The sequence below is a fragment of the Lactuca sativa genome, chromosome 1 (assembly GCF_002870075.4).
Source record: "Lactuca sativa cultivar Salinas chromosome 1, Lsat_Salinas_v11, whole genome shotgun sequence".
Lineage (NCBI taxonomy): Eukaryota > Viridiplantae > Streptophyta > Magnoliopsida > Asterales > Asteraceae > Lactuca > Lactuca sativa.
In genome coordinates this window covers 143899625-143912563 of record NC_056623.2, presented here as the reverse complement: position 1 = coordinate 143912563, position 12939 = coordinate 143899625, and the positions used below count along the sequence as shown (strand labels likewise).

The 12939-nt window shown below is 38.0% G+C and overlaps 1 protein-coding gene across 1 annotated transcript; it reads left to right on the top strand.

Moving 5' to 3' along the window:
• The first annotated feature begins 10990 nt into the window (after positions 1-10990).
• Positions 10991-12608, top strand: LOC111917470 (putative UPF0481 protein At3g02645). Its single transcript, XM_023913155.3, has one exon. It carries the CDS (start codon positions 10998-11000, stop codon positions 12492-12494), a length of 1497 nt encoding a protein of 498 aa, XP_023768923.1. The 5' UTR covers positions 10991-10997; the 3' UTR covers positions 12495-12608.
• The last annotated feature ends 331 nt before the right edge of the window (positions 12609-12939 follow it).

Here is a 12939-nt window from a genome sequence, read left to right as displayed (position 1 = left end):
AGCGCGTACAATTATTCACGGGTGGTTTTGGGGAAGTTTCTCTTGCGGTGATCATAAGTACCCTTCCACCGTTACTAGCATTCCTTATCCTTGGACAGTCTCTCTTAAAGTGTCCCGTTTCATCGCACTCGTAGCAAGTTGGGCTTGCTCCAATGCCGGGGAACTGGTTGATGGGTCGTACCGGTGCCTTACAGAAACGGGTAGTGTGTCCCTTCCTGTTGCAATTCATGCAATGCATTTCTCTGCAAGCCCCAGTGTGATGGAAGCTACATTTGTTACATATCGGAAGGGTTCCAACATATCGATTTATGGGTGTGGGAGTGGTACACGTTGTGGCAGCATGAACAGTGACGATCTGCTGCTTATTGGTGGGGTGTTGGGCTGATTGATTCTTCCCGTTGTCCTCCGGGGTGGTTGTCATAGTGCCATGGCTGGCCCTATGGTCGATGAGTTGTTGTGCTAACTCATTGGCACTATCAAAGGTAGTTGGTCTTGAGGCCAACATGCTATCTTGAATTTGGGGAGACAATCCCCAAAGGTATCGTTCCACCTTCTTTTCCTTAGGAGTGACCATCACGGGACAAAGGAGTGCTAGATCACATAATCGGTCGGTGTAAGTTGCAAGGTCAGAGCCTTTTGATATTCCAAAATTCTTGCTCTAGTTTTTGTACTTCGCCCCTTGGGCAGTACTCTTTCAGTATCAGCGTCTTTAAGTCTTCCCAGCTTAACGAGTTAGCTACTGCAAGCGTCAGTGACTTAACGTGGCTTTTCCACCAAGTAAGGGCTCAACCAGAGAAAGTGCAAGCTGCATATTAGACCTTGCTTGCTTTGGGACATGCACAGACATCGAAGACTGGTTCTGTCTTCTTGAACCATTACATCAGAGTGATAACACCCCCGCTTCCATTGAAAGAATCCGGTTTGCAATTGATGAGGTCCTTATAGGAACATTCCCTCGTACGCCCCGTACTGTCCCCATGGTTAGAGTTTGTGGCACCAGATCCAACACCACACGTACCATTCGTACCAATTTGCGATATTGCAGCAGCTACGGCTGCGGTTTATTGTAGCTTGGAACATTGCGGAATCAAACTGTGGAAGTGGTGGTGGAGGTGGTGGTGGTGTTGCACTGCTGGACGGCCTGGACTTTTTCTTTGGCGGCATAGTTCTGTCATAAGTTTGTAAGGACGAACAGATGGTAAGTCTCTAATAGTAGTGACAAGTCAGATGTTATCGTACTAAGTATTTCCGTATTATATTCCGACTTAAGAGTATCTTGTATGCAATTCATAGTGAAAGTTCATCTAAATTAACTTATGAATTTAGTGATAGTGACTCGAATGAAATCTAGTGATTTGTTCCATGCCTGATCCACTCCTAAGATCACTCGATGTATACCAGTTTCGTATAATTAAGGTCCAATGGGCCATTGAACTTAACAAGTGTGCCCTAGGCCCACAACCAAACAAGGAACAGGACCCAAGGCGGACTCACCATTTCTAAGTCAATCGTCTCTTAATCATACATAACCTTGAGGTATACATTAAGTAATCTTAGAGTTACTATAAGCAAGTTGTTTGTAATGCTAAGTTATAAAATACATGGAAATTCCCAATGAATTTTAATACGTGTCAATTTATTTAATAAAATTTAGTGTATAGGGTTCGGGAAAACTTGACCTTATAATAGGTCTACATCTCATTAATGTAAGGAAAAATTTTAACAGTGCCACGATTCCCTTGAATAGTGTAGTCTCCAGATTTTTGGTGGATTTGAATGTATTTATACATATATATGGGTAGTTGTTAGACACATGCTAGTAGACCAAGTCTATACCGATATGCCAATGGTGTACACCCTACTTGAGGCGGGTGATGCTCTATGGGTCATAGAGTAAAGACATGAAAGTCCGCATTGCCCAAACCTCCACTCTAACTTTTGTTCTTCGATTTTCTGCTTTCACCACGCATTCTCTCTAATACTTGTTTGACGTTCCCATTACTCTGCGATTCTTGGCTTAAGTTGTGGTCACTTCTATCTGCAGCCCTTGATGCGGATCCTGGCCTGTCATGTCCTATATCCAGGTGACAAAGGCGCATTGCAGTGATCTTGGTGGTAGCCCTTACCTTCCTGATTCGGTTGACCGGTGCTCGTGTTTGTATCCTCTGGTAAGCGATGCAGTATACTATGACAAAGAGAGCCTTGTGTACTGATCCTCCTCCATTGTGGTCGTAAAATCCTCTTTCTATACTCCAGGGGGGTGTTTGATCTTGTTCAAGGTTCTATCTCTTCAAATCTATAGTTCATCGAAGTGTCTGACCAAGGAAGTTTTGTCGGGGTGTGGGACACTGGAGGGTGTGTTGCAGACTTCGGGCTCTTCGTCAGATTCTTCTCCTATTTCCCCTTTGTCTTCGTCTTCATTTGGTTTCACTTTCTCTGGATTCTCTTCTGGATCATCTTCGGGCCCTTCGCCTATTACTTCTTTAGGATCCTTTTCAGGATTTTCTTTGTTCTAGCCACCATCGTCCCAGTTAGGAGAATAGAGGTCTCTTGGTAGTTGGGTTCCCTCCACGCCGTTCGTTCGAGAACAGGGGTAGAATAGATAGTTAAAAGGCGTCTAATCCTATAATTACTTATAGGGGTGATCCTTATTAGTCACTTCTATAATCACATAGTGCATACCAGTTATACATAATCTGTGATAAAATAGACCTTCGGATAAATGACTCTACTCTAAATCCACAACCAAACAAGGAACAGGAAGTAGAGCAATTGTCATAGATTCTGAGTCTATAATATCTTTGATTATGTATAACCTTAGCATATGCACTTAGTCATTTTACACCTACTAATAGGGGTCTTTAGTTTTCACATAAGTTAGTTATAGTTCCACAAAATACTCCTATAGTATTTTAAATGTTTGTCTTATGTTCTCGATGTTTCTTTGTAGATAGAGTTGGTAATTTTTATACTTGTTGCAACACCATGACCATTCTTGGGCATATGCTAATCACTTCTGGGTGAGAGATAGTTGATCAGGCTATGTCATTCCCAGACCTGACTATAAATCCCCAAGCCTACTCTTACTGTTCAAAAATCACCACTTTTGTCCCATCCCACCATGATACTGACCCTAGTGTGTATGCACGTGCTCATACTTTTTAATGAGAAACTATTTGTTTCTAAAAGTATAGTAATTTGGAAAATGTTAAATCAGAGACTTTCAGTCCCAATGTATTTATAGTTTGTATATCTTATATGGTTCGATATACTTAGTTCACTATAAACAATGCTCTGATACCAATCTGTCACACCCCCAAACCAGAACGGCGGAAACGTTTGGGAGTGGATGACTTCATGTATAGTATCATAACGAGTTTAATAGTGAAGAAAGCAAACACACCCATCATCAATATAATTGAAAGAGTTACATCATACAGTAAGTTTACATGTTTCAAAATCAATTACATCATTATGACAAAATAAGTTTTGAATTTAACGCCTTAGCGTCCCGTCCTCGAAAGCAGTTGATAACTGTTTAGTAATTTCCTGAGAATACAAGTTGTTTGAAAAAGTGTCAACACAAAGGTTGGTGAGTTCATAAGGTTTTAATTGAGAAATAAACTGTTTTCCTTGTAAAAGCAATTAAGTTGTTCAAGAAAATCCGATATTTTCCTTAAAGAGTGAATTGAAAGTTTCTATGCTATGAAATAGTGCATCCTAGAACTCCCTATAGTTTCCTTCTATAATCTCCAAGTATATATAAGTTATATAAAATTAAAGGTAGATAAAACGTCGAATGTAATGGGTCTGCCCTAGGCCCACAACTAAACAAGGAACATGAAATAAGGCAAGCCCACCAATTCTAAGTCAATCATGAATAGATTCTATATAACTCTAGCATATACACTTAGAAATTATAGCTGAAAACTAACAATTCTAAATAGAGTGTAGTCTTAAAACCAAAGACCGAAACCAAATCCTAGTGTAGTGTATGAAATACTAGTAGTGGTTGTGAACATAAACTATACACATCATAGTTCATCGAATAGTGATAGTGGTAGTGAACATGAACTAAGCATATTATAGTTTATCAAATGTGATGGTGATGGTGAACATAAACTATACATATCACAGTTCATCAAATAGCGATAGTGGTAGTGAACATGAACTATACATATTATAGCTTATCAAAAGTGGTGGCGATAGTGAATCCCTTCTAGTAATGAGTTCGTAGTGTAGATGAAACATAAACTATATCTATTATAGTATATCCCATTGTTTGTAATGTATATACACCCTAACTGTACCGATTATAATTAGTGTATTCGTTTGTGGGAGTATAATAGACTTAACTATACTTATTATAGTTTATCATAATTATTCGTAGTGGTAGTAAACCTTTTGTATATGTAATACCTTTAGTAATGTGTTTCTTATGTAAATGAATCAAAAATATACCTATTATAGTTTATCAAATAATTGTTGGGGTAGTCAGCATAAACTATACTTGTCATAGTTTTCCAATGTTTGTATTTCAATGGATATAACCATGTAATACCATTTATATATTTACCATACTTATGAAGGTAAGAATCCATTTATTTTCTGATGTATGTCTATATAACAAGACAAAATGACATATATGGCAATAACATATCATCACATGAAGGTACACACCTTGCTTAACAAGTTACAAGGTGCAAATGAAATTGAAAACATTTTTCTAGTATTACCATTTCTATTCTGTTTTTAGAAAATTCATAGAAAAATCATTACAGGTCCAAATCAGAATCCGTAAATTCTGAGAGGTTAGAAAATGAGTCTAGTTTGTTCATAATTTTTATTATGATTTTTAGTGCTCTCTAACTTGTGTGAAAATATTCATATTCACAGACTGGTCCAGATTTGTTCTTGAAATGATAGGCTGTTTTGTAAAAATCACCATAAATCATAGAAAACTCGTATGGAGATGTGCAAGTAGTCATTTGAAAGGTATAAACCTGAGCTATTTTCATCTAATACAGTTTTGAAAACTAAAATGTTTAAGTTGACCAAAAAAGTCTGTGAATGGTGTTAAACTTTCTTGATAAAAGCTGTTGAAAAAGTTTAGTTGTGTTCTTGGTGTTTTAACTTGTATTCCCCCCCCCCCCCCCCCCCCCCCCCCGCTACAAACTTAAGAAAACATGTAAATATAGGGGTATGAACTCACCTTATGTGATTTCAGTGGATGGATGTTGAAGGAGAGAAGTGTTCAACTCAAGAACCCTTGGGATGTGCTTGAAGATTTGAAGATCTAACACAAATATGACGATATTTGTGTAACCAATCTATGATTTGGATGAAAGATAGTAGAATACCTAGTTGTAGGAGGAAAATACTTAACAAATGTGGAGGAAAAACCCAAGACCAGGATTTGAATCTCGAATTTTTAGAGAGAGAAAGTGGAAGGGAGGTGTTTGTTCTTCTTAAGAAAGAGTGAATAAAGTGGGAGGAGAGAGGAGGATATCTCCAGCTTTTGTTCAACATTATGGCTGAAAAAGAGTGGGAAAAGGACAATTATTGAATAGGTATGGGTGAATAGTGACTAGGGGTTGTACTATGAAGGTATGGGGAGGTTGCTTGTGTCATACCCTAAGACAAAGTCAACACTCCACCCATAAATCTTACCTAATAGATTTTATTCTTAGGCAAGGATTTCCCCAAAATATAATTAAAAGTTCAATATTTGGAGTTTATTATGTTAAAATACGAGTTTGGGTGAAAATCCCGCATTAAAATCTCGAAAAACGGGCTTAAAACGCTAAAAATATTGAAAACCGGGCAAAAACTTCCAAATTTCGAAATTTAGGGCCGGAGGTTCGGTCCTAGTCCTTAGAACCGAAAGTAAGAGAAGAAACCGAGAGAGAAGGGTTCGGCTGTGCGGGCTCGCTCCTCAGATAGAAGGTGAGGCTCGGTTATGCATAGGAACAGAGAAGTGTCACAAGCATGCTCATCAGAAGGGATCGAGGGTTAGGATCTCGGACCGAAGGTCAAGTCCTCTGACCGAAGGTAAGAAGGGTAGAGCCGAAAGTCAGGTCTCTGTTTAGCATCATTAGAGGACTGAAATAGACAGAGTGCTCGGTCGATTTCGGTTGAGAGGGTTTTGGTTCTCAGGAGATTCGGCTCTAAGAGGTTCGGTTCCTAAGAGGTTCGGTTCCTAAGAGGAGTTTCGGCTCCTATGAAGGGTTTCGGCTCCTTAAGGATGTTTTTCGCGTAGACTTCCGTTTTCGAGCGGTTTTGGACTATATTAAGGGTCGGGATGCCCTGAGTGATTTTAAGGAGTTGAGAGAGATTTTAGGAGAGATTTTGGAGAGATTTCACATATTTGGAGAGATTTGGGAGAGATTTGACATACTTGGAGAGATTTCACATACGGAGAGAGATTTAGGAGAGATTCCACATTCTTGGAAAGATTTAATATATTTGGAGAGATTTCACATACGGAGAGAGATTTAGGAGAGATTCCACATTTTTAGAGAGATTTGGGAGAGATTTGACATACTTGGAGAGATTTCACATACGAAGAGAGATTTGGGTGAGATTCCACATTCTTAGAGAGAATTGGGAGAGATTTGACATACTTGGAGAGATTTCACATACGGAGAGAGAATATAGAGAGATAGAGTGAAAGATATTAAGAGAGGCTTCTTTTGTGACATTTTTGAGTGTCCGACTTCGCAACACAAGGTCCGTAAACCCCATTAAGCCATGTTTTAGGATCTTACACACTCCAGATGAGTATGCAACATTGTTTTATCGGTTTTGTTCATTGTTTAGCACTAAGGCTAAGGAAAATTAAACACACGAATTTTCCAAATGATGTTTTCTCATTAAAATAGCGAGTTATACAGTAATTACATAACGTAAACCCTAATATACAAGGTTTAATTGAGTTGACCGGTTTGACTTGTTGACTTTGTTTGACTTTGACTTGACTCAAAATTGACTATTGCCACACTCATAAGGTTTCCGCATTGATTTTTGAGATTGTATTCTGAGTTATATTACTTGTGTGGAGTTGGCTTGAACATGTTTTTATAGTTTTGTTTACAAAATAACATGACTTGGGTAATGCTTTGGTAAACTATGTTGTGAAGTATTTATTAAAAAATGAAATTTTTGGTCTCGAAAATTGGGATGTTGCATCCCAAGTCCTCCTCTTAGGACACTAATTCACAGATGCTCTATCCCTCATGGATGTCTGACTCCTTAAGATGAACATCTAGATACTCCTACTAGATAACTTCCTAACTCTAATCTATCTCGTAAAGATCTCCGCCATCCCTCACAAAGTAAATGGCAATAATAATGTCGTTCAAGGACGACCTTCTCGGTTATGCATCATGAATCTGGAAACTCTAGCTCTAAATCCCTGAAAATACCTAGCCAATCGTCTAGCATGTAGTGCTAATAGCTCAAAATAACTCATCTCAAAATATTTTCAAGTAAGGGTATTTTGGGAAATCACCGCTCGGGCTCTGGCTGATTGTACACACTGCTTCGTCTCGCTTTTCTCCTAAAAGTTCTTTGCTCATTTAGAAAATCATTTCTTTTGAAAATTTCTCAACTCCTCGGTTTGAATCCAGACATACCCGAGAATACATCCGAATCCCTCAAACCAAGGCTCTGATACCAACTTGAAACACTCTAAATTTTCAACCATTTATTTATTTATTTTTTTAAAGGTTTCACAAAATCATACTTCCACAATTCACATGCCAAAATGTATTTTTTCCACAAACACAAATCATCAATAATTGTTTATCAAATATCACAGAATCCTCAAAAACAAATCATCAAGATGGTGTGCACAATCATGCCGACATCTTACTGTGATCCTGAGATGTACTTGAAACACATTTACAAAAACACTATAAGCACGAAGCTTAGTGAGTTGCCCAATATACCACATAGACTAATAATTAGCCTCTCATGCCTATGTCTCTGTAAGGACCCTCCGGTCATGTGTGTCAGTGAGGAACCTCCGGTCTCACGGCTCGGTGTGGACCCTATGGTCCTTTGTCTCAGTGAAGACCCTCCGGTCTCACGGCTCGATATTGACCCTCCGGTTATGACTCAATATAAACGTACAAGTTAATATAACAACATGAATCACAATGATAGAATACATAGTATCACATATCTCAGTATAGGCAACTATGGCCCTCCGGTCGATAACACAAGTAAGACCCTCCAGTCACACAAAATTTCCCACACAGGTAAGTATAGTGAGAAGACTCACCTCGTAGGGTAAAGCAAGTATATCCCGTACTTGAACTATTGGTCTAGACTCCGCCTAACATATATCACATATATCTCTAATTATAATCTAATATCAAATTCCTCAAAATGTTGGTTAAGTCTCTCTAATAACCTCAGAAAAGGGAAAAGACTATTTTACCCTTCGATGACCTCCAAGGTCCTCAACTAGACCAAAACCCTAAAGTTAACAAAAGTCAACAGTCAACTCGTCGAGTCCCGCTCATGGACTTGTCGACTTCCTTTAGAACTTAGTAAACCGTGAAAACCTGAGTCAACTCACCGAGTTGATAGCCAACTCGTCGAGTCCATGCAGTGTCCAGAAGATTGGGGAAAAACCTTAACCACTCTTCGAGTTGTCCAACCAACTCGTTGAGTTCACTCTGAATCCAAAAATGGGAAAACCCGACTTAACTCGTCGATTTGGTTGCCAAACTGGTCAAGTTCTTCAGCCATTACACAATAAGATCATTCCTGTCGATTCCAATGCTCCAAACTTTAGATGTAACTTCCTAGAATGACTTTACCATGTAAAGTTGCTAACTTTACGTGCATGCAAGGCCTCACAAGGCTAAAACTCCGAAAACTAAGCTCAAGAAAGGGTTTAGGACATGGGGAAGGGCGAATGCTTGATAAAGTTGATGACTTTATGACTATGTGGGCCTAGAGGAGTCCAGATCTGAAATCATGTCCTTGTGACAAGCTCAAACCTGAAAGTGACTCCATTATCCCCTAATAATGGCCATAAACACTCCCAAAAGAAGATCTAAGTAAAAAGAGGTGAAGGTATCCACTTTATACCTTACTTTGGTTGCCAAAACACAAAAGATAATGGATCTACAACCTCCTTCTTGATCCATGCTTCTTAATCTTCCAATCTCCTTCCACAACTCCATAAAAGTCACCTTTTAAGCTCTCAAACACACACAAGAGGGTACCAAGCTCGATCTAGGGTTTTCTCTAGCTAAAAAGGCGATGAGGGAGGCTACAATGGATTATAAGTTCTTTAAATAGGGTGCAAAACCCTGAAATTTAGGGTTTTCAATATACAACCTCAACTCGTCGAGTTGGGTCCTCCAACTCGTCGTGTATGCTTCAAAATCCACGTGAGCTGATCAACTCCTACACGATGAGTCGGAGCATCCAACTCGTTGGGTAGGTCCGAAAATGTGAAAATAAAGGCTTTAAATTTATACCTTGGAATCGGGGTGTTACACTTTTATTTTTCTATTTTTCTATTATTTTTTAATATTTACTAATTAAAAAAATAATTTAAAATAATTTATAAATAAGTGGGTCCAACCACTCCATAGTCCATACATCCTTCTCCTTTACCATCCATAATCCACCTCTACCAACCTCCATTCAACCATCACAAGTTCATGTCCATTCACATTCAACCACCACAGTTCATCTCCATTCATCTTTGGGTGGACCTCCATTTAACCCTCCACTATTCACCTCTATCAACCATCATCGGTCACCCTACCAAATCAAAAGAAATTGAATAAAGAAAAACACTTACTCTACATAATCAAAATCAAAACTTCTAATCAAACCAAACCAACCTCTACCCTCAAACCACCACTTCTACCATCAAACAACAACAACCTATCCTCCATCAATAATCACTACCATCACTCTTTACAAAATCAAAACCACACCATAATCAAATTAAAAGGTTGTTTACAAGATCAAAAACTATAATCAATACTAAACCGAACTAAAATTTAAAAAAAATTAAAAAAAAAAATGAAAACGGTTCCAAAAATGGAAAGTGTTCCATAAATTGGTTCCAAAAATCAAAATAGTTCTTTAATATTGTTTCAAAAGTCAGAATTGTCCCATAAATCAAAACATGTTCCAATTATTTTTTCTTATTTTGTCTTATACTCCTTTTTTTCTCCGGTTTACGTTTCAAACATGTTAAATGATTTTTAGGATGAATACACTAAAGATATTTTTCGGTGGCCTGTTTCATGTAGTCGTCCTGATTGATTTTATCGGAGTTTCAAGTGAAAGAATTTATGTGGTGGAGTATGCAGATGTATGTGTTGGCATTTTCTTTGACGTTGTTAGAGTATGCAGATGTAGCTGTCGGAGTTGTAACAGTTATGATGCGACGGTGGTGATGAATAGGGGGCATAACTTATTTAGGGTTGGTTTTTGTTATTCATAGAATAGAATAAGAGGGCAAAGGTGGGTGAGGTGGAATCAATACTATAATATCATAAATATAATAATATAATTAAATAAATGTATAATAAGCACAATATAATCCCTTTACGTTAATTCGGCACCAAAATCCCAACAAAAATAAATCACAAGGATTGTCCGAATTTAGGATAAACGCCCAAGTTTATCCGAACCATATGGACGTTTCATTGTCTTGTTCTAATTATTATGCATTAATTAAAATGTACACTTTAATTAAAGAGAATTTTATGTCACCAAGGAAGTATTCAACGACCAGTATTATTATTATACCAATATTTTGGTTGTTGGTTGGGTGTGAAATGTCTTATTATTTCGTTGCATTAGCTTGTTTAAAATATTAACCACGAGGTTGTCACATAACAAATTTTTAAGACGTACCAATCACGTGCTTGGCGTTGACGAAAAAGCATTTGAATCATTTAAAGTCAAGAAAATATATAGAGAGCATCTGAAGCATCAGAACCATTTGGGAGTATCAGATGGCTTTGGTAAACCCATTTTCTAGCCTAACCTCCGGTAATAAGCAATGGGTAGATCGCATCAGCAAAATCTTGAAAAAACAGCTTGCCATTAAGGTCGATACACCTCCACTGTCCATATTTCAAATTCCGCAAATCCTAAAAGACCAAAAGCCGGAAGTTTACGTCCCTCAAAGGATAGGGCTTGGCCCTAATCATCATTTTCGGCCAGAGCTCTATCAGAACATGGAGCAAAACAAACTCACTTCGGTGAAAAGGGTACTTAAGTCTAATAAAGTTCAAGTCTCTGAGGACCAAGTCGTAGATAAAGTCAAAGAGATCATCCCCATAATTTGTGCTTGCTATGATTTGTACCTTGATGCTGATGATGACACCTTGGCATGGTTATTCACCATTGACAGTCTCTTCTTTATTGATCTACTTGGTGCTTATATTGATCAAAAAGTTGCAATAGACGCAAAAGATATTATCATGTTAGAGAACCAGATTCCTATAATTGTATTGAAGGAAATCCAAAACGTCCTATCAGGTAACTATGATGAAGCCCAAGAAGATTTCTGGGAATCTAAGTTTGGTTATTTCTGTAAGTGCCACTCACCATTTATCCTCTCAAAAGAGAAAATCGATTTTAGTAGAGTAAACCATTTACTTGATTATATGTACCAATCCATCGTGACCAATGAAGAATCAATCTCACCAGAAGTTTACTTTCAAAAATCTGGAAGTGGTCCATCTGAAAAAGACGATAAACTAGAACTACTTGAAATGTTTATCCAACTTATGGCACTGATCCCCGGGACTAAGCCATTTCTTCAGATCTTTGAATCCTTCATGAAAACTTTCTCAGAAAGTATTGAGAAGATGGTGACAGCTGAAGAGATCAAGGTGCCTTCAGTTTCAGAGCTTCGTGATATTGCAGGAGTTAAGTTCCATTTGTCACCAACTGACGGAGGAATCAGAAACATTAACTTTGTAGGCGAAAATGAGCGGTTTTGTTATCTTCCTCTTATTACACTTAATATTGATTCAGAGGTGATATTGAGAAACTTGGTGGCTTATGAGCAATTAATGGCAAAGAAAAGTTTTACCACTGGCTATGGTCTTGAACTCACTGAATATGTTGATTTCATGTGTGGTATCATTGACAGTGTTAAGGACGTGTGGTTGCTACGTGAAGAAAAGATCATCATAGGTGACTTGGGTAATGAGGATATTGTTAAGTTGTTTAACGGGATTGGGAGATCTCATGGGAAAATGAATAGGGTGTCGGATTTGAGGAAGACTGTTTATCAATTAAATAAAGTTTACCAAAGCACACCGAGAGTTTGGGTGGAGAAGCAACTTCGGGCTTCTGCCAAAATGATCACATTCCTCATTAGCATTTCGAGCACACTGATCTTGATTCGTGAGGTGTATTTGAAGGATTATGGTTTGAATCCACCAAACATGAATTTGGATGATATTGTTAGGACCACATTGAGTTCTTTTTTTCATTAGTAAGGGGAATGGTTTGTGTATTATCTAACGTACTTGTTTTAATTATTCGATGTACTATATGCCATGAGCTAACATAGTTATAAATACATACCAGTTAGCATTGGATACTTTTCATTTCTACTGTTTAGCATGTGTTCGTAATAATTGGGTTCTACTTCTTGGAGTAACCCACGATTAGGGTAGCTGCATTTTCTGTTTTTCAAGTGGTATTTAAGCAATGTACTTTAGTTGTAATAGATTATTCAGAAAATGGGATCACATTACACCACCCACCAACCATACAGATTAATGAAACTTATCGAAGAGAAATTAAACAACAATCAAAATCGCTACAAGCTTACAACTCCTTCTCTAGCATCTTCCCCTCTTCTTCAACCCGATACCAAAAAAACAGCTCCACCTTCCTTTTCCTACGGGTGTCGGGCACTGCCATGTTACTGCCACC